Raw genomic sequence first — 23,402 nt, forward strand, 5'->3', positions numbered from 1 at the left:
TGCACCAGGTGCGGTAAGATGTCGATGTACTTCAGAGTGTGGTGATGCGTAAAATATTTCCACATGCGTTCTTTCAAAGTACGTTGAAAACGTTCCACGATGCTGGCTTTGGTTTCGGGATTCTCGGTGGTAAAAAAATGAATGTCACGTTTCTTTAATTCTTTTTGGAAAGCTTGGTTCAGAAATTCGGTGCCTTTGTCCGTTTGCCATCGAAGAGGGCGACGACCGCTTTGTTTCAACACCCGTTGCAGGGCTCGCACTAACTCGCTGCTCGATTTGGAAGTCAAGGGCACGACCCAGGCAAATTTGGAAAAGACGTCGATGACACAAAACAAATATTTGTAGCCGCGATTGTAGCTGGCCAAATGAGAGACATCGGCTAAATCGGCTTGCCATTGATGATCGATGCCTTCCACTCGGGTGCGACTTCTGGCAAACTTGCGTCGAATGGGTTTGTGTAAAGTGTAGGTAGCTTGTTCTTGTAACCATCGTTGCACTTGAGGTAAACGGAGACTTTTCAGTCGAGTTTTGGCAGCACGATACAATTTTTGAACTCCTGCGTAACCTGCAGGATGCGAGGGATCGTAGTAAATGCTGGCTAAGACTTTTTCCATTTTTTGTGTTGGTTGATGTGTTAATAAGGCACCCACTCTTGGAAGAGGCTACTCTTTTTCTCTTGGGGTATTTTCTTGGATTGCAAGGCTTTGCGTGTGCGACCAGCAATAGGTGTCGAAGAGGAGGAGGATGTCTGTGCAGGGGATATGGGTTCTTGTTTCACTTCTGTCTTCACTTTCTTTTTCTCTTGTGATGAAGAAGGGGTGGCCATCATCTTTTTAATCCATCCAATTCTGGAGGTAGGTGGTGTTGTTAACTTGCGTACTTTTTCTGGTGGAGTTAGAAACCCTTCCTCTTCTTCTTCTCCTTTTTCTGTCTTGACCACTGGTACTGGTACTGGTACTGGTGATGGTGCTGGACTTTTCATCAAGGTCTTAAAATCTTTCAGAGTGGGTAGAGCTGTTTCGTCTAAAGCTTTCTGGTGAAAGAGTTGCAATCGTTGCAAGAGTTGACCGTACTTTTGCGATTTTTCTGTTTCGGACAAATCTTGGCGATCCATCAAGGATTGCAATTCGTGTTGTAACTGGGACATTTCGCTCAAATTGGGATTGGGAGGTAAATGCGGGGTGCGTTGTTCTTGCCACCGATGGTATTCCATCCATCGTTTGTAAGGCACTAAAGCTAGTTTTCGTCCTTCCATGGGGTTGTCAGGGGTCGATTCTGAGATCTTGGGACTTTCGAAGGCCTTTTTATCTTGCTCCCATCAGTCCTCCCAACATGGTTCCCAAGACTCCTTTCAGTATGGGGCCTAACAAGAGAGGCAAAATGCCTCCACGTTGAACCAACATCTTCTTTTTTTGACGAATGGGAATTTTTTTTCGAACCATTTGGCGAAGAACGTGACGATGTTTGCCTAAGCATTGTTTCTGGTGTTTGGACAAAGGGATCGTGCCTTTCAAAACGTTCAAACAACATTCGCAGACGGTATCGATGACCTCTTTGGAGGCCGTTTGAATGAGTTTTTTTCGTAGCGGCGAAGAAGCTTTGGACAGGACAGATAACAGGTCCCCATGTTTAGCTAAACGTGGTGGCAGTCCTTTCCTTTTCTTTCCTTGGGGTTTTCTGGAGGGTGACATTTTTGCTTGTGCGTTCCGGGACATTCACCGAACAGACACTAACGTCGATGACTTAACGCACACCCTTTTATCTTTTTTTGGGACTATCGCTTTGTCATAAAGGTGACAATGTTTTTCCCAAAATCGCCAAGGAATCCTCCCCTTTGTTGACGCCTCTTTTTCTTGGAACGACTGTGTCTTTTCTTAGGGTAATGTCGATGCTTGGCTAAGCGCTTTGTCGGATGACGCGTCTGCCTTTGTCTCTTTCTTTTGTGGCTTCTTGGAGGTGACATCTTTTTTACAAGTTCACTGATACCCCGACTTGGTCACAGGCTCTTTTTATACTGGAACGCGTCGCCACTGATTGTCTTTACGTTTTATCAGTTTGAGGACAGGCATGACACGTCGTGCAGGGGTACGCAACGGACTAAATCGAGCCAGTTCTTGCTTGGACAAATCCAGTAAACTTTGTAACATGCCCGATCTTTCTTGGACTTTGATTTTGGGAGAAGGTACTTTGTGAGCAGCAGCCACTGCCACTAAATTGGAGGGTCCTGCCACTGGGGAAGTTCTTTTGGGGGTCATCAACGGAGATGTTCTTGGTGTGATCAACGTCTCCAAGTACTCTTCAGTTCTGGGTGTCATCAACGGAGAAGTGGATGAACGTGAGGATGCCGGAGACGCAGTCACTGCCGTGGCAGGTCGTGGTTTGCGAGTGTAAGGTTGCGTCCTGGCCGAAGTGCCTCTCTTGCGACTAGTTTTCTTCTGTGGACTTTTCTTTTTCTGGGGACTTTTTCTCTGTTTCTTTTTCTGGGGGCTTCTTTTCTTTTTTCGGGGTGGTGTCTGGTAAGAGGAGGGTCCTGCCACTGGAGATGTTATTCTTCTTGGGGACCTGGTCTTTTTCTTTTTCTTCTTGGGGCTTCGTTGGACTTTTGTCTTGGGGATAACTTTGGGGGCATTAGGATCCCATCTTAAGAGTGAGCGAATGATGACCCCTCCTAGAGTACCGCTCCCTCCAGGTTTCAAAATGATTTGTTTTTTGGTTTGAGTGTCGATGCGGGGATCGGCCAGTTGGACCAAAGCGACTTTGTTTCGATCGAAAAAGCGTTTGGTTTGATGAGGAATCTGAATGATTCCTTGGAGTAATTGACGTGCCGTCACCGTGAACCATCGTAAGACTTCTTTGAGACTAGCTTCTAAGACACGGGCTCGTGTTTGTGGATCTTTTTCTCGACTGATGCCATACAAGGCACGAATCAATTTGACGGGAAGATGCGACTGAAGGGACGTCATGTTCGCACTGTGTGAGACAGACGAAAAAGGGTCTGAGGTTTTTATAGATTTTTTTCATGGGGAGTGAAATGAAGTCGAGGACGGAGACGTGTACAGGACAGGCCCTCCGTCTTGGCACCAGTGGTGAAACAAGTGGGTACGAAATCGCAAATCCTCGGGGGTCGTAGGTTTCAAATCGACGAGTAAATAGGCGTGTGGCGTTTGAGTGGCATCGTCGTACGCCTGAGTCAGCCAAGGCGTTCCTAACTGTTTGGCTAAGACTTGCACTTGCGATTTATCTCGAGGGCTTTTAAACAAGACCACGTAATGCGCATTGAGACTGATGGTGCGATGGGCTTTACTTTGTTGAAACAAATTTTGGGTGATGTAAACGACACTGGCATTACGGTGATGCCCTTTGCGCGTGAACCACAATTTAATTTCTTCTTCGTCTTCTCCTAACATGTCGTCGAAAATGACCAAATGGGTTAGACGGGAGTCAGAGACGATGCCATCGTCTTCTTTAGGAATGCCTTCCACAAACACGATGGAATCGCCTTGACTTTCTCGCAAGAGGCTGTACGCCGATTGCCACTCTTTGTAACACCACACGATCCGTTGAGGGGGTCGATCGATCAAATGATGTTTATGTTCGATCAAACGTTTGACGAATTCGGTTTTGCCTGAACCGCTAGGTCCAGCAATGAGCATGTTAAAGGGATGGCGAAGATACAAAGCCTCCCAACTGGCACGATCTAAGTGTTCGTCAATGACTTTGACAGTAGAGGAAGAGGGAGCAGAGACAGCAGAGGTAGCCATGGTGTGAGAAATGTCACTTGTGACACTAAAAACAAACAAGACAAGAGTTTATATACTTTTTCAGAACACGTTTATTGAATGTTTCAAATATGAACACGAAAGACAAAAATACATACAACCCAAATAGTGATGTACAGGAATATGAAACACAGCAAAACAATCAAAGTGAAATATAAACAAGTGTCTGTACAACATGTTTTGGGTAACGAAGATGTCCTAGGGACAGTGTGTAATGTTCTTACAGTCTCTACTTGAGGTATTGTCACACAAGTGTCCTCCCGGAATGACCTTTCAGGTATGTCCATGACAGTCCTGTCCTGAAGCGAGTGGTTGTTCTCGGTGACGGGTTCTTCTGGCACCGTCACTAACACAGGTTGAAAAGTAACTTTTTTCCTTGAACAACTCTCGTGCATACTGGGCCACTTCTTGGGTCCAAACCTCAAAACCCCCCTTTTTCCAATCACGAACATCTGTCCAATGAGGGTGTAAGTCACAAGCTACACACACATCGTCATACACGTCTTGGGTCGCTAAAAGTTGACGAATCTTTTTTTCCTGTTGAGGTCGAGAAGTATCCAGATGAAAACGCAAGGCTTTGAACAAAAGGAGTTTTTCGTGACCATTTAAGGCCATGGAGGTGGTAAGTACTGATCGTAAAGAGTCCACAAAGAATCGGCTGGTAAACGAAATCCCAGAAAACAAGTCACTAAGACACACACCACTTGTCGTCCAAAATTGAATGGATACAGTTCTTGTAATAATTGATGGTAATGATCCACGGTTTGAATATGGTCATTGAGTTCCTTCCACGGAATCTGTTGGATGACATGTGACATAAACCGTGGCATGACAGCCTGTTTTTATATTCTCTTTTTTTCGGATGCAATAGACGTACTTTCTAGCCAGAGATCTTCGTTCTCCAGTAGGGAATCTAAATCTTGCATACTGTAACCGAAACGTCAGAGTTCGTTTAGGTGTTTCCTCTTCCTCTAAGTAGATTCCACGTAAAATATGTTGGTAATCCTTTAACTTGTCTTCCTCAATGTATTGCTGTAGGTGAATCTCGAAGTAACCATAATCATGAACATGTCGATCATTAGCGACCTCAAAGTTTTGAACAATGTCTGACCATTGAAAGAATTTCTGACGAATCAGTTCTTTTATACCATTCAAGTACCAGTGGTTAAAGATCTGGTGACGTATCGGATGCAATTGTTCTTTACGTTTCACTTGTATTTTCACCAGCTCTCGGTAAATGCGTTCTCTCAACTCCACAGGCAAAGCACGAATGTTCTCTTGTAAAGTATCCATGAATAGGTCATACTAAATCCTCTTTGGTCTGACACAAGAAATGTACTCTTTGCACAAACATGGTTTCACTTCAGTGTCGAATTTAAATCGTTGAGTCACTAATCTACACATTACAATTCGTTCAGAAGTTTCCTCTTTCACCAAGTTGACATTGTGTGAAAGATGTTGGTAATTCGTTAACTCTTCCTCTGGAATTCGATGCAATACGTTTACAATGTAGTAGATAGAATCGTCAATACCAAACCATTCCTTTTTATAACCAGGAGGTCGTTGATCAATGTCTGTCCAATGGAACACTTTCAATTGAATCAGTCCTTGTATAGCCTTCAGGTACCAGTGGTTCAAACACCGGTGACGTATCGGATGCAATTGTTCTTTACGTTTCACTTGTATTTTGACCAGCTCTCGATAAATGCGTTCTCTCAACTCCACAGGCAAAGCACGAATGTTCTCTTGTAAAGTATTCATGAACAGATTATTATGGTAAAAAAAGTTACTTCAATGTCTCGGTCCCACTAAAGGTAAGTAATGACAATTCGGTGACCATCGAGCATGTTCTACGTAGGCCGAATCTTGCGGTTCCCAGTGGTGAAGTGACACACTGCAACTGAAGCACTTGACTTTATCTCCTTCGCCCAAGTAGAAAAATCCGGCTCTGGCTAATTCTTCGGGGGTCGGTCCTCCCAGATACTTAGGCCATTTTCCTTTGAACGATTGAAGACGATTTTCAAAGTCGCAGTATTCCGACAAACGCACAGGAAACGAATATTCGTTTTTCACAGGTTCGTTTCGATGAGGGTTGAGTGAAATGGGCAGGAGTTTGCTCAGGGCTGGATGACATCCGTAGGGAGGTAAACGTGAAGGTAGACATTCCCCTTTAAAACGAAACCCAGTAAAATGTCCAAGAGGACGAGCAGCATCGCTTTCGCATCCCTCAGGTTTGACACGCACAGCATCACTTTCCATGACAGGGGTAGGGGCACTAAAGTTCCCATGATGCTTTACGGCATCGCTCAGGTCACAAGGTACAGCATCGGTCCCATCGCAAGGCTCACAATCGCACTCGTCTGCAAACTCCGTTACGCAATTACAATGGTAACCACATGGACAATCGCAGTTTCCTTCCGGACATTTTCCGTCGCAATGCCTGGGTCTTATCCATCCAGTATTAGTCACACTAGAGGAAGATACAGCTTTTTTACAATCCCCAAACTGGAACGATGTCTTTTTCAAAGTATTCATCTTGTTCGCTCGGTCTTGGTAGTCCCAATGAACTATCGATCTTGCCTAGGGTTCCTTTTTTATATAAAGACCAATACCGATGTGACCGTACGGTAAGGTGAAATGATTGGGAAGTCGAACTCGCTTCTGGTACACGATTTGATAGACTTTTTCCAGGGGTCGACTGACGATGTGGTGAGTGGGTAAACGTACAATCTTGTTCGGTTGGTGAGTGGTCACTTTAAAGTTTCCATCCTCTCCCGATTGCAAGGCTTCTTTCAATACCCCAAAATTGACCACTCGACTGGTACGATAATTCAGAGTCAGTCCTTTCACTTTGCACGTCGTGTGCACTTCTCCTTGTTTGTCCCGGTATTCGTAGCCATAATTTTTGGGACCGCCACTGACGAAACTTAGAATCTTGTCGTCGGGATGCTCGTCTGTCCAGGCTCCTAAACGGTCTCCTTCGATGTCAGGGTGATGTTGAATCGGGTGATGGATGTAAATGCAACTGTCCGTGTCAAAGTACAGGACGCGTTCTTCTAACAGTTCTAAAGCTTCGTACAATTTTAAGCGAGCATGGGCTGTCACGTAAGCCGCAATGATGACATTTCCAAAAGGGTCGTCTTGTACAAAGTCCAGATCTTCTTCGTAATTGACCAAGATCAAATTCTCTCGAACGACGTCCACGTGTTTCATGTATTTGGTTTTGTCGTGAATCATCTGGAAGTAGCGGGAAGGTTCTGTCAAATATTCCGTCTTGGGTAAACACGGTCGTTGTGCCATTTTACCCCACAAGCAATTTAACATCACTTTGGCAAACGATCGCCTGCCTTCGTTTTTATCGATGTGGTCTAAAGTGATGCCTTCTTGTTCCAGGTATTTCTCTTTGAATTTTATTTGGTCTTCGGGAGTGTGACACCAGGAAGGATAGCCGCTGGCTTCTTGCTTCAGTTTCAAAAAGGCATCCACGTAGTCTGCGAAAATGCCTTTCTGACTGGGATCACCCTTGCGGTACTGTTGTGTCTTGGGAAAGTGGCAAATCTCGTATACTTCTAACAGTTCGTATCCCATGTCCAGAGCTTTGAACAATTCTACGCTGACCCAGGTTCCCGTCAAGGCCCGTTCTTCCTGGCTGTGATGACAAGGCTGGTCTTGGTTGCACGTTTCGGCACAAGTACGGCACAAGGGAAACATCAGTTTGCCTTGACAATGGTGAGGTAAGACGGGATGGTAGAGGTTCGTGGGAGGCAAAACTTTGCACTTGATCAAGCCTTCGTATTGTCGAATGTTTTTCAGGTCGATGTGTTCCGTCAGCAATTGCGGGTGCCCTACAGGAAAGCGACAATATTTACACACGTAGGGATACAGCGAACACACGTCCAAGTATTTGATTTCTTCTCCTTTCTTTTCGTCGGCTTGGTACAGCAAACAGGTGGCATTGGTCCTTCCTCCGTACAAACTATCCCTCGGGTTCAGCGGGTCCATGAACTGGTAACTTTCCACGAGGCGTTTAAACTCGGGATCGGTTTTCATACGGTGATCGTACTCGTGTTCCCACATTTCCACCACTTGGTATCCTTGCTGTTCTAACTTTAGGCGTCGCTGACAAGTGTCCTGGTACAAGTCTTCCATGGTTCGTTGCAAAAACTGATTTTTAGTGCCACGGTCAGGGTAACAGACGGGACATCCGTGAAATAAGCAACCGTTAAACTCGTACACGATCTTGGGGTTTTCTAAGTCCCAGCCATCAACCGAATACGTTCCAATGGTCTTTTCGCCTCCTCCGTTGCGGGCATGCTGAATCCATTTGTCTTCCTTGTCGCACAAGTAATGTAACCAACGTAGGGCTTTGACCGAGTATTGACGCTTGACATAGTGGGTCGTTTGAGGACTGATGACAGCCACGGTATTTTCAGGCATGAATCGTTGGCGGTACACTAAGGAACACGCTTTGGCAATGGTGCAAGCTTCTTTCAAAGGATCGACCCCTCCGTGTTCCATGAACAGTTCTCGAAATTTTCCACAGCAACGCCGTAAAATGTCCACGTCGGAACGACAATACTTTAGCATTTCTTCCTGAAAGTCGAAAGGGTCCGAGGCGTGAATCTGGTACCAAGCGTAGAAAGCTTCTCGTTGTTCGGTACGCATGTTGTCGGGGTCGTAATAGTGAGCCTCAGGCAAATGGGGTAGAACGGCATGTTGATTGGCTTCCGTATTGAAAAAGTGTGGAAAGTACCCTTTAGCCATTTCTGTCATTCCAAACGTTTTAGGCATTCGACTCAAAGGCATGGCCAAATAACTCATCGAATCTTTAAACTGTACTTGTCCCACTTGCATGAAAATGATTTTGGCTCCGTTCAAAGTCACTTTAGGACGCTCGGTGCCTTGTTCCGTATAGTACCTCAAAAGAAACTGTCCATCGTATCCGGAGAAATTGTGAGCCATCACCGTGGCATGACGATGACAATCTCCGTAACGTTCGATGTCCTCTTGGCTCCACGTCTTGTCGACGGGGTCTAAGACCCATTGGGCAAAATCGGCTAACGTGTTTGGTCCCCGAAAGATTTTTTCACGCCCTCCGGGTATCTTGCTACAGTGAGGGCAATGACTGAAGATAGGTTCTTGAATGCACTTCTCGCACGCTCGATGAGCCACGCAGAAATTAGGAATGTGAATGCCGGTCTCTTGCATGCATTCGAAATCGAAAAAGATGAAATTGCCTTTCTTCTTGTGACCGTCCTCTTTCTCTGGTGGGGGTTGGTATTTTTGCACGTAGCATTGGTGTTCCAAGTCCACGATGTGGTGACAAACGTGACATTTTTTCTTTCCTCGACATACGTGTGCCTTGGCAGCATTGGTACATATGACTTGTTCACACGTAGGGCACAATCTCAGGAGTTGACAAGCACATTTCTTCTGTGAACCTTGCGTTTTCAGATGTTGTTGGTAACAGGTAGGGCTGACAAACGTGCGCAGACAAGTGGAACAAGGCACTGGTTCTTCGCTCAGACAGGGTGAAGAGGCCAAACATCCTGAGCATTTCGATCCACAATGTTTGTGTTGCTCTCGATTATTATAACCATGGTCACATTTCTCACAGTAATAACCGTATCCCAGAAATCCGGTGATACTGGTAATCGTATCGAAATGGTCATCGTGATGATAAACATGAATGTATTTTCCGTCCTTAAAATCTTGGCCTCGAAACAATAGAGGTCCGCGCATTTCTTGAGGGTGCACTTTCAAGGTGTATCGTGGAGCTAGGACATCTTGCAATTTTTGCATCTCAGGAATGCCGCAGGGTGTGTCTTTGGGCAATCCGGCTTGTTGTAACAGGAGTTCTGCTTCGTTTCGTTGTTTGGCTCGGTCGGAACGTTGAATAGTGTCCCAGGTTCTTTTCCATTCTACCGTGTCGTTCTTGTTGGCATAGGTTCGTCCCACCACGATGGCACGAGCTAAACACATCTGGTCTTGAGGGTTGTTAATTCGGACGAGACTTGTTTTGGTGTTGCGAAGGTCGTCTACCAATAACATCTTTTTGCGTCCAGTCCCTTGAGGAGGAGAGACGTGGGTCATGTCCAGTGTGGCTTTTCCATCGGTGATGTCAAACTGGTCATTAGATTGTTGCACGTGTTGAATCTTGTCCATGACTTTGGAAGCAGTCAATTCTGCAGGGGTGCTAAACTCGATCCAAACAGGGGATTTCAAACCGTCGTGTTGTATGGAAAGTCTCAAGCGATCGTCTTCTTTGGGTTGACATTGCTGCTTGAGTGAAGTGAGCAAAGAATCCCACACCTCGGTGATGAACACTTCTGCTTTCTCTAACGGCACTTCAGCCTTGAAATCTTTAAACTTCACCGTGTATTTGTAAGCCGTGGTTCTAAATTTTCTAGAGGAGCGCTTTTCCGTCTCTCGAATGGAATAGTACTTTTCAGGGTTGACTAAGGGTGGTGAACTTGGTTTAGAGGGTTCGGATTCTGGTTCACTCATGTCCTCTTCAAAATCACTGGCATGAATTTGTGCCAAGATTTCAGCCCTGGTACGAGGCGATAGATCACGTTTCTGCCTCTTACTTTCTTCTTCTTTCTTCTCGAATGAATGGGATCGTTTCATCTTGAAAGCAAAAAGTCAAATGACTCAAGTTCAAACACCATAAACTACTTTATAGTCATAGCAGACCAGCGTATATAAAAGGATGTGTGTCTTGTCCTTTCACTATTCATTTCACTCTCAAGCCGAACACAACGATGGAAGAGACTGACCAGATGGAACGTTTCGTCAGAGCTTTGCGAGGGGTCATTAGAAAATTCTCTTCAGACCAGCCTACGGACTACTCTCCTTCCTTTAGAGATAAAAGTCAAGATACTTGCTATATCTGTCAGAAGAAAGGGCATTGGTCTTCAGAGTGTCCAGACCGTCAAAAAAGAAAAAAAACAGGGGATAAAAAAGACAAAAGTCAAGATACCTGTTATTATTGTAAAGAAAAAGGACATTGGTCTCCAGATTGCCCAAAAAAGAAACAAGAGGAGTCAGAAGAAAAGAAGGATTCTTCAGAAGAAGAGAGGGATTCTTCAGAAGAAGAGAGGAATTCTTCAGAGGAAGAAAGCAGACAGGTGAAGAAAAAGAAACAGGAGAAGAAAAGAGGAAGGGAAGACAGTGAGGAGGAAGAAGAGGAAAAGAGTGTGACAGTGAAGAAATTCAAAAAACAGAGAGACTAAACAAGGAGACAGAAGAAGTCAATGAACTTTAAATTAAAGTGTTGTGTTATAAATTGTGAATTGGATTGTAAAAAATGGAGAAAAGAATAAATGAATGATATAAGGTAAGTGTCTTTGAGTTGTGATTTTAAAATAAGAAGCTACACTCACGCACTCATACAAAGACACGTATTAAAAGGGTAACATGGGTGAGTTTTTTTTGAGTTATTGGCAAATTGAAATTGTATTTCTTTTCGAGATATGTGGGTGGCCCTGAAAAGGGCCTTTTTTTCTTTATGGTGCAGGGGTGAGTTTAAGCAATCAACTTTAACTGCCTTATGCCTTTGCCACGGCCAAGGCCTACTTCTGGACTGCGTAATGTTGATAATGATTGGGTTGAAATCACTAAGGGTGGTACGGTAGGCTTAGTCACAGGGTTGACGTGTTTAGCTCGGGAAGGTCGTATTCTCTTCGGTCGTGATAAAGAAGTCTGATACATTTGTTTCAGACTTCTTAACTCCGCTAAAATGTCCAACAGTACCGTGGCCGTTTGATTTTCACCCTCTTGTTTCTTTGCTGCTACTTCTTCTTCTTGCTGTTGCTGCTGTTGTTTTTTTCTTACCTCTTCTTCTTGTTGCTGTTGCTGTAGGAGAAAAGCTTGTTCCGCTTCCTTTTGTCGTTGCATAAATTTCTCCAATTCTTCTTTCTGTCTCTGTCTAAAATTCTCCACTTGCGGTAATGAAGAAGCTAACGAAGGTTCCGGAACAAATTCTTGCGAGGAGAGAAAATCCACAAAATCCCAATTCACTTCTTCTGAAAGTAAGTCCGAGTTCCCTTGGGCAGTCTCCCCTGCTGGTGCAGCCCAATGGATCGTTTTCTGAGTTTCCGTCATGTTGAATCACTGTCGCATAGATTGACTGCACACAAGCGTTAGCGAATCTATATTGACTACGTGACGTCACAGACTGCTCTCTTCGGATTGGATGCGGGCTGACTGAATTCTGTAACGCGTTTTCGGATTGGTGAATGAACTCAATCCGTTTCAATCCCTCCTGTCCCTATAAATAAGCGCCGTTCACTGCATTGATTCACCTATTCTCGTCGCTTCAAGATGTGGACTACAGTTGAGTCATCCACCCTTGTGTCTTCCATGATGTTTCGGACAGACTTGCTTATGTATGTCCGATCGAAGTGGACCGTTGTCCACAGGACCAACACCAGCCTGTGGATACGTAGGATCTACGTCGAAAGACAAGGATGCCTGAAAAGAGTGCTGATGTACGGACCAACAGTAAGACGCAGCCTAAGGAGAAGAAGAAGACCAATGCGGTGCCATTTATGTTTATGAATACATTAACATAAACCCAAAGGCCCTTTTCAGGGCCAGCCATATTTCTCGAAAAGAGATAGTCTTTGAATTGCCTACCCCTTTTTTTAAAAAAATTTTAAAAAATCCCATGTTAAATTCCCCTTGTCCGTAGATTGTCCCACGATTTATTCCCATGTTAAATTCCCCTTGTCCGTAGATTGTCCCACGATTTATTCCCATGTTAAATTCCCCTTGTCCGTAGATTGTCCCACGATTTTTCGCCATGTTAAATTTCCATTGTCCGTAGATTGTCCCAAGGGGTTCTGTAATGCTAATTCCCATTGTCCGTAGGGTATCCCTATTCACTACTAACGTACGAGGATGATTAGAGTGAGCTGATTGGGATGTTTGTTACGCGATATTTGATTGACAAATGCCGCATCCGACCGTTAGGTTGATTGCTTCCTTGCGCTTCGATATTTTCACTGCGTTATTCATAATTTATTCGCAACATTTCCACCATGTTGCAGATCTTATATCTGTTGTGGCCATTTTATTAGTTAAAGACTCTCAGTAACTTTTTCATGCTGTTGTAAACGAATTTTCAGCAGCCATTGGAATGTATATAAAAAAAATCAGATACAAATTTCTGCTGTTTTAAGGAAGATTGTAGAATATGAATCAGATCACCATTTCATATGAAAGAAATAAAAAGAAAGAAACAAAAACTATGGAGAGAAAAAAATTAAAGCGAGGATGTTATTCAATTCAAAATGGTCGCCATAGCTTAACATGCTTGAGGCATCTACACGGGAATTGTTGTGCCCTTTTTCATATGTGTTTGTTTTCAGTATTCGTCTTGATTTGTGATTTCATCATGCATTGGCTGTTCTGTTTGAATGTGTTTCTTCATTTTTTTGTGTTGGAAAAGAGAATTATAATTTTTTCTCAGTCGTTTTGTCTCACTGATAGAACGGTCTTTTGTCTTGAACAGGACGCCGTCACGTTATACTCGTTAATCAACCCGTTTGTTTTACAAAGGACCCGCATTAATTGCATTAATAACCACTCCTTGGCACTCAGTAATACATTGTGCACTATACCTGAGACAAAATTCATTGTTACTTGAATGTAAACATTGTTTCAAAGCATACTGATGTAGAACAGGGAGAAGAATTAAAGCCATTTCTCTCTCGCCCTTTATTTCACAGCAAATTCGACCTTTAATCTGGATAACTTTAATCAAATTCCTCTTAAATCGTCAACCTTGAAATCTGAGCAACTGCTGAGCGTTGTATTATTCAACGCCCAATCATCAGGACCACCGGAAAGGCGCACATAAATAGTTAATTTATCAAAGGTCAGGATATGGATGTATTTTTCCTAACAGAAACATGGCTAAAATAATCAGGCGATGATATGCGTATCTAACACGCTCTAGTTACTCCATCAAGTTATTCACACTCCACTCAACGCGGAGATGAAGCTGCTGTCATCGCAAAGAACTCCATAATCCAACGTCGTAACCACAGTACAACTTTCATTTTCGACCACACCTAATTCTAACTGATCCAAACCTTATTCACAATTCCATAGGTGGCAATCATATTATTATTGGAGATTTCACTGTCCTGGAAACCCATACACATAACAACTCTTAGGTTCCATTCATATTTTCAACCTCAAACACTCAGTTAGCCACCCACCCACCCATAAACGTAGTCACATTTTAGACTGGATTCTTCATAGACCTGATGATAGTATTCTACAGTCTTTATTGGTATCCCACGAACTTGCATCGGATCACCTCTGCGTCATATGCTATCGCACTCTATTAGTCCCTACCCCTCCCCCACCTATGCTTGCTACTAAGAGAAACCTGCGTATGATAAATAGAACTGACCGCTCCGGTGGCCTAGCGGTTAGAGCATCCGCTTCGGATGCCGGAGGGCGTGGGTTCAATCCTGGCTGAGTCATACCAAAGACTTAAACAAAAATGGTACTTACAACTGCCTCGCTTGGAGCTCAGATTAAGAGGTTAGTGTTAGGACTGGTCGGCCTGGAGTCAGGATAATGTGACTGGGTGGGACATCATGATACATGTCTGCGGCATGATGCCCCAGTGCTAGACGTCGCTATAAACGGCCACACTGCAGACATCGTAGCGATATGACTGAAAAATCGTTAAAGCTACGTTAAAAAAATAATCCAAACCAAATAAATATAACTCATCTATTGCTTGACATACAAGAAAACTTAACCTCATGCAGCAGTACAACGTTATACGTGCTTGCGTTTAACGGTTGACAAACATGCCCCAGCAATCAAGTGCAGAACATCATTTCAAAAACGTTTTCCATGGTATAGTAGTGTTAGGGACCAGCTTGGAACTGCTAAAAGAGAACGACGTAAGGCATAAGATGATTCGACTTTCCACCAGCCTCACTGTTCTTGAGTAGACCTATGAAGCTGCTAAGAAGGATGTCACAAATATAGTTAATGCATGCTTAATTATCTTAATGCAGTACTAACATCACTGAAAGTTCCAGCTGCAATGAGCTCTTCGAGATTACTAACAAATTAATGTCAAGGAATACATGTACACCACTTCCAACGACCTTCTCTCACTCAGCCTTTTGGACCTGTTTACGTATTTATTCCGTGACAAAGTACACTCCATTAGAGATAAGCTTGACAACACAGTTTCAATTGACTGATCAATCACTATATAGTTGTGATACAGAATATCAACGGCAACCTTTAACATCATTTCAACAGGATTTGGTACATACAATTGTGATGACGAGCGCCCAAAAGTCACGTGAACTCGATCCGATTCTGACACGACTGTTGCGTGGGTGCTTAGATTCAATATTACCTTCACTAACCGACATTATCAATCATTTGGGGAATTCCCATCAGTTTTAAAAACTGTCATTGTAAAGCTCCTGTTGAAAAAACCAACGCTTGACCTTACTGATTTAAAGAACTACCAGCCTTTTTTTTAAACCTCCCATCCATATCAACATCTTAGAAAAAAAGTTGTTTTATCCTAACTTATCTCATCTGAATTCACACAGTAATTTTTTTTATTATAGCAATGTACAATCCATGTATCGATGTATCACCCTCGCCATAGCAATCCATGTATCTATTTATCACCCTCGCCATAGCAATCCATGTATCACCCCCGCCATAGCAATCCATGTATCAATGTATCACCCTCGCCATAGCAATCCATGTATCAATGTATCACCCTCGCCATAGTACAAAAATCCTTTCTGAGAGTAATTAACGGCCTTCTCGCTGCTTGGATAATGGAAATATTACAGTACTCGCCCATGATGTATTACTTCAGTCTCTCCAGCATGTATTTGGTATTCACGATACAGTGTTACTATGTCCTACTTTGTCAATATGACAGAAATTGTGTCCATAAATGGAAAACATTCGAGCCCATTTTTCTTTTGGTGTTCCACAAGGCTATGTTCGCTGCTACTTTCTCTTCATTTTGTACACTCAGCCGCTCTCAAGTGTCATATATCGACATCCGGTGTCTCACCAATTGTACACTGACCACACTCAAATATACAAATTTGGCTGCCCAACTAAAGCTGAGGCTACCATTCAAGCTGCAATGTGGCGTGTGTTAGATGTGAAATCATGGATGACAAGCTGCAGATGAATGATGATAAAACTGAAACCATCCTGATCACCACGAAGCTACTTTCTCTTTCACATCGTTTACCGCAAATAATACATACCAACAATGACAATATTTAATTCAAAAAGTCACTCTCGTCATTACACGCTCATTACACTCTCATGAACATATTCAAGGCGACCCATTTGAAGCTGAGACGCATCAGCTCCATTCGCAGTTTTATTTCGGTTGATGCCACTAAAACACTCCTTTGTTCCTTAGTATGTTCAAGACTGGGCTTGTACCAGTATCTGCTAAAGAAACATTCGAAAGTTTAAAACTCAGCTGCTCGGATTATCCTTATAATATTATGAACTGAGCCCCCCCCCCCCCCCCCCCCGCCCCAGTGTTGTAACCTTCACTGGCTACCCGTTCGATTTAGAATCAAATACAAAATCTGCTCACTATAATACATTTTGTTGGCTGGCTGCAGTCCAAAATACCCATCTGACTTCACCCAAATCTATATCACATCTAGAAACTTACGTTCTTTTTCCAACACTCGTATTCTCATTGTTCCCACTGTCAAAACGAAGTCATAGGGACAACGTTCGTTGGCGTACTAGGGCCCAGCTACGTGGAACGAAATAACGATCTTAGACACAACGACACTGTGATCTAATTCAAGAGTGCTCTTAAAAAAAAAATCACCTATTTCGACTACAGACTTAAAACCTTAATGTTTTACTTCCTTAATTATTATCAGCATGTTTTTGTTTCGCAGTTTTATGTTGCTTGTTTTTGTATCTTGTCGTTGATTATGTTTTCATGTGTTGTCTAATACACATAGAGCTTTTAAAGATTAAGTCCATATTATTATTATTATTATTATTATTATTATTATTATTTTGTTGTTGTTGTTTTTGTCGTACACATATTCGTGTCCTAAGGCCATTTTGCAGAAAAAAGAATCATTTTGTTTAGTGACCATCTCTTTATTTTGCTCATTTCAAATAAATATTAAATTAATTCATTAATTAACCAAATGGAGGCCGAGAGAAACCAATAAATTTGACATCCAAGTCAACGTTGCCGCCAAGAGTGAGGTGACCTTCAACTTGACGTACCAGGAACTTTTGAGACGAAAACGAGGCATGTATCACCACGTGGTTTACATCGATCCGGGTCAACCGGTGCAGGATATGAGTGTTCGAATCCACATTCAGGAATCAAGAAATATTTCTGTAGTCCGTGTACCTGCGCTCAGAAATGATATTAATGAAATCAAAGGAATAGGTAACGTATTATAGTTTTCTTTTTTTTTTCTCTTGTAATATTCAAATGTTTTATTCTGTTCATTATTCATACTTCATGATACCTCAAATGAATGATAATCAATCATCCAGGGTAATGTTGTATGTTTGTGCGTACGTGTGTGTGTGTGTGGGGGGGGTATGGGTGTTCATGGGCTAGTATGATTGTGTGTGGAATAGGTGAGTCTGGGTGTGCATGTATTAGTCTGATTATATAGAGTGGATGAGGCTTGATGTGTCTTTACCTGTATGAATGTGTGTGGCTGGTGAATCTGGGCGTGCAATGATATTATGATTTAAGTGATACTTGTGAGTCTGGGGGTGCAAAGGCAAATGAATTATGTGAAGTAGGTGGATCTAGGTGTGCAAAGGCTAGTATAATTGTGTGGAGTTGGTGAGTCTGGGTGTGCAATGGCTAGTATAATTATGTGGAGTGGGTGAGTCTGGGTGTGCAAAGCTAGTATAATTATGTGGAGTGGATGGGTCTGGGTGTGCAAAAGCTAGTATAATTATGTGGAGTGGGTGGGTCTGTGTGTGCAGAGGTTAGTATAATTATGTGGAAAGGTGTGGCTGGGTGTGTGCAAAGACCAGTATAATTGTGTGGAGTGGATAGGTCTTGGTGTGAAAAGGCTAGTATAATTGTGTGGAGTCGATGGGTCTAAGTATAATTATGTGGAGTGGGTGAGTCTGGATGTGCAAAGGCTAGTGGAGTGGGTGGGTCTTCATGTGAACAGGTTAATACAATTGTGTGGAGTGTATGGGTCTGGGTATACTCAGTTGTAGCATTAGCTTTTTACGTATCTTTATCTCGGATAATTGTGTGAATTTTCATCAATTTGATAATTGATTTCGTAACAAAATATGAATTTAATAAAGTCTCCGTTTACTGGAACGCGTTCCCGGTTTCTGTTTCAGAAACAATTGTCTGTTCTGTATCAAACACATTCCGAATTAAGTCTTTCTTTTTTGCCTGGCCAAGTGAAGAAAAAACATCTGGTATTAAAAATACGCCTTTTTAAAATCAGCATAGACACAATATAGTTTCAGAATTGATTTAAAAGATACAATATATTCTCATTATCAGAGACACGGAAGACGTTCGAATAAACGCGACTTTTTAAAGTTAATAATAATGTGGAAAATGAAGAGTGTAATTGAAATTAACATTTGACAGAAAAATGTTTTAGAAGTTCATATCAGTAATACAATTAGTACATACTAATTTCAGTTTTTATGGAAGTTTTATTGTTGACACAACATATTGTTTCTTTTTCTAATGCAACATAGTGTCTATAATGTGCAAGCTTTCGACACCTTCATACATGTAACTTTTAATTAGTATCATATTTCCCGAGTAACCTCCATTTCAGAAGCAAATCCGCCAAAGCGAATTGAATTCAGCTATGTGTTATAAAAGAATTTCTATAACGTACAGTGTGACTGTGTTTATCCATTACGTTTACCGTTTCAGTGTTTTTTTCATCAGTTGTGTTTACCGTTTGTGTGTTCATCCATTACGTTTACCGTTTCAATGTTTTCATCCACTACGTTTACTGTTTCCGTGTTTTCATCTTAACATTTACCGTTTCCGTGTTTTCATCTTACGTTTACCATTTCCGTGTTTTCATCTTACGTTTACCGTTTCAGTGTTTTCATCTTACGTTTACCGTTTCATTGTGTTCATCCATTATGTGTACCGTTTAAGCGTGTTCATCCATTACGTTTACCGTTTCAGTGTGTTCATCCATTACTTGTACCGTTTATGTGTGTTCATACATTACGTTTGCTGTTTATTTGTGTTCATCCATTATGTGTACCGTTTAAGTGTGTTCTTCCATTACGTGTACCGTTTCAGTTTGTTCATAGATTACGTGTACCGTTTAAATGTGTTCGTCAATTACGTGTACCGTTTAAGTGTGTTCGTCAGTTACGTGTACCGTTTCAGTGTGTTCATCCATTACGTGTACCGTTTAAGTGCGTTCGTCAATTACGTGTACCGTTTCATTGTGTTCATCCATTACGTGTACCGTTTCAGTGTGTTCATCCATTACGTACACCGTTTAAATGTGTTCGTCAATTACGTGTATCTTTTAAGTGTGTTCGTCAGTTACGTGTATCTTTTAAGTGTGTTCATCCATTACGTTTTCATTTCAGCTACCAATAACCTCGTTTTGATCACAAGACCTTCTCCTAATACGGCGTTCATTCAGTTTGCTCCCACCATAAGGCAACAGATAGACAATGACCAAAATGGTATATCGGGACAATTTGTGGTCGAATACGATATAAAAAGGTCACGCGATGCCGGAGAAATACTGGTCAGTATACAATATCTTGGATTTAATGCTTTTTACTTCACAGTTTGACATTTTATTTTCATTTTAGAAAGTATGAGAAGAAAAGATTTTTATTTTATTTTAGTTTTTATTATCACGAAAATTATTGGATATGAGGCCATTGTGAGGTTTGATCGTAGACCCTGAAGACATTGTTTAGGACAAGCTGGCAGCGTTTTAATACGTTAGTTGCCATGCCAACAGAAGTTACGTTGAAGAGGATCCATTGCATGATGTTCTATTTGCAAAAGTGATAAATGTAAATGGTGAGTCAGTCTGATTAAAGTCATATCCATACCCCATTATGATGCTCATTGTTATGTTCTAAAGCAATCGCATTGATAGTCTTTTTCAGATAATCACGTGATATTTACAGATTTTGCAACCAATTAAATTTCAGTTTTATACACAGTTGGTTCGATAGGCTTCGGATTTTGTTTTCCGCGAGATGGAGTGATATCTGTTCTCAGTTTTAAATTAGACAACTACATTTTGATAGGTCAATTGAAAGGTCATAAGGTCATGACCTCCGTTGTTACAGTTTCAGATCTTTACATAATAGTTTGATGTAGCGTTAGGGTCTGGTTTTTGATCTGACTGATGGCGAGCAAAGAACAAAATTAGCAAATACAATTATACATCAGCATTAAATATGGTTTTCATCTCCTGTCGGAGTCTATCGTGAACCGCGCTACATCTGAAGCCATCCGCTTTCAAAGCAAGACTCAATAACGATCCACAGACTTGACATCGTGTTACGGAGAAACAAAATCAGTAAAAATATTTTCGATTTTAAATTCCGCAAAGAAATCACACTGATAAAGAAAAAAGTGGAACATCACTTTTTGAAAATGTCAAAAACCTAGTAAAATTAGAACTAATGGAAAAGGCTTCACTCGTGCATGTTGAGGTCAAAAACGTAACATCGAATCCGGCTAGAACATATGTTATACTGCACAAGAAATCATGCATTCTTTATAGACTTGAGTGGTGCATTAGGACATAATGGTTTGATACACCTTCAATACTGAGCTTAAGATGAAGAAACCTTTAAATCGTTCTTATCAAATAGTTTTAGCAACTCCCTTTCACTGTTAAGCTTGCCCTTTTGTCCTTAAACAGATTTTCAAGCGAGGCAGTGTGTTGCTCAACAACCACCGAAACGAACATACCATAACAGCGTAGTGACAGATCAGAGGACAATCTACGCTCTATCTCAAACAATAGTACTACAATGATAATACCAAAGTCAAATTGTAAGAGTTTCTATTTTAATATTTTAAAGGTGGTCAATGGATACTTTGTACATTTCTTCGCTCCGTCTGGATTCAAACCATTTCCAAAAGATGTCCTATTTATTGTGGACGAAAGCGGTTCCATGTCTGGAAGGAAGATGGACCAAGTCAAAGAGGCAATGACCACCATTCTTTCTGACCTTCAAGAGGGTGACCGTATGAATATCATGACCTTTAGTACAGACACTAACCTTTGGAGAAATGAAGTGGTCAACTGCACAAAAGAAAATATCTTGGAGGCAAAGGCTTTTATTACTGGAAGAAGTGCAAATGGCGGTAACGATTATTTTCCTCTGACATCACACTATGTAGTAATTGCATTGAAAACTGGCTTAATTGAGTCTAACTGGTTGATGGTACCGTATATTGTAGACTACAACCAATCCGATGGACAAAGTGATAATTGGTGTGTGTGTGTGTGTGTGTGTGTGTGTGTGTGTGTGTGTGTGTGTGTGTGTAACTTGTTCCGCTGATTTTCAAGGACTTATCGTCAACGACCGTTGTTCACTGGAAACTCCAACACGTCTAGGCTATAAATGATTTTCCTCCAATCAATGCATGACCACAAATATCACAACTACACATTGGCAAGACAACCTCACAACTGCGTGGTTTCTCCTTATTACATTTCCGTACATCACGCCGTGAAAATATAAATACAACTCATACACCAAATACAGGGAACTATTTTCCTATGCTGTCCCTAGAACAGTCAAATCATGATTTTAAGCTTCATCTCGACTTTAACTCTAAACCATATTTGCCATCATAGCAACAATAAAAGGCGTCTCCAGATAATGGAGCAATCCCTTATTAATTATTTCTTGTACAAATTATCAGCCCCTATCACGAATCCTTCACATCGAGATACACAACCAATCAACACAATTTGATTTTAATAGGAACTACTTGGCTAAACACCCACATAAGCGGCTCTGACCTGAACTCACTACAAAAATAAACCATGCCGTCATGAAATCTCATCAACACTGCACTCTGTGGCGTTTGCTTTTAGCAATTGGCCAATTACTTGGAATGAGGACTATATTCCCAATATCGACATCCCATAATCAAACAAGTAATCACAAAAATCTATACCCCACCTAAGAGTGGAGGTATATACAAAGGGCGTATGTATGTAGGTAGGTACATACGTACGTACGCACGCACATGGTTTATAAGTACGTCAGCACAGTTCTTCCTTTATAATACTGAGTAAGTTTAAATATAGTAATAGTAGAAGTATCGCCCACAGACTAGTTACAATTTTTGCGAGAAGTTGTTTTTAGGTATCTAGGCGTAGACTCGGCCAATATATTCCGGCGTCTCTAAAAAAAAAACTTTCCCCGCCAGCCAGTGCTGGGCCGGACAGAATTATTTTCCTTTTTTTGTTCGCCTTGTGAAGGTATCTTCTTTGTGATGCTCAGACACCTGTCATTTAGAGTCAGTCGATGAGATTGGCAAGATTTTTGTATGCTCTGATTGGTGACCGGAAAAGAGGATTTGGCGGTGGCGTCGTTGCGGATACTACAGATGGCGATGTTGCTTCACTAGCCGTCGATCCGCCAATGGCAGGTCAGTGGACAGAGCAGTTTGGTGCCACTTTTTGAGGGTGAATTCAATAAGATGGCCGCTAGTGTATGGAGATTTTGATGTCCATAATGTCTTTTTTAACCTTACGGCGCCTAAAATATCGTTCATGTAGGTTAACTGCAGCAGATTTACCTTTAAAAAATGTCGACTTTGCAAAAGTACGATTCTTCGAACATTTACAATTATTTGTCGTCAGGAAAGATTTGTGACGGAACAAACAACAAGAGATCTTGAAGCCAAACAAATCCAGTGCGCATGTCCACCATGGACCACATCTACCGCATGTCCACCATGAACCACATCTACCGCGTGTATACCATGAACCACATCTACCGCATGTACACCATGAACCACATCTACCGCATGTACACCATGGACCACATCGACTGCATGTACACCATGGACCACATCTACCGCATGTACACCATGGACCACATCAACCGCATGTACACCATGGAACACATCGACCGCATGTCCACCATGGACCACATCGACCGCATGTCCACCATGGACCACATCTGCCGCATGTTCACCATGAACTATATCGACCGCATGTCCACCATGGACCACATCGGCCGCATGTACACCATAGACTACATCGGCCGCATGTACACCATCGACCACATCTGCCGCATGTACACCATGGACCACATCGACCGCATGTTCACCATGGACCACATCGACCGCATGTACACCATGGACCACGTCGACCGCATTTACACCATGGACCACATCGACCGCATGTTCACCATGGACCACATCTACCGCATGTACACCATGGACCACATCGACCGCATGTTCACCATGGACCACATCGACCGCATGTACACCATGGACCACATCGACCGCATGTACACCATGGACCACATCTGCCGTATGTCCACCATGGACCACATCTACCGCATGTACACCATGGACCA

General features: G+C 42.2%; 1 protein-coding gene across 2 annotated transcripts in view; it reads left to right on the forward strand.

Moving 5' to 3' along the window:
* LOC149803949 (inter-alpha-trypsin inhibitor heavy chain H3-like) overlaps positions 1–23,402 on the forward strand; it is a 115,370-nt gene that overhangs the window by 49,184 nt on the left and 42,784 nt on the right. For both annotated transcript variants that reach the window (XM_089953768.1, XM_089953767.1), the window contains exons 4-6: positions 16,997–17,241; positions 19,413–19,576; positions 20,880–21,165. In XM_089953768.1, the coding sequence (XP_089809894.1) occupies positions 16,997–17,241; positions 19,413–19,576; positions 20,880–21,165 (695 nt within the window). The remainder of the gene's footprint in view (positions 1–16,996; positions 17,242–19,412; positions 19,577–20,879; positions 21,166–23,402) is intronic.

This window comes from Sinohyriopsis cumingii, chromosome 3 (assembly GCF_028554795.1).
Source record: "Sinohyriopsis cumingii isolate HCF-2022 chromosome 3, ASM2855479v2, whole genome shotgun sequence".
NCBI classification, from domain to species: Eukaryota; Metazoa; Mollusca; class Bivalvia; order Unionida; family Unionidae; genus Sinohyriopsis; species Sinohyriopsis cumingii.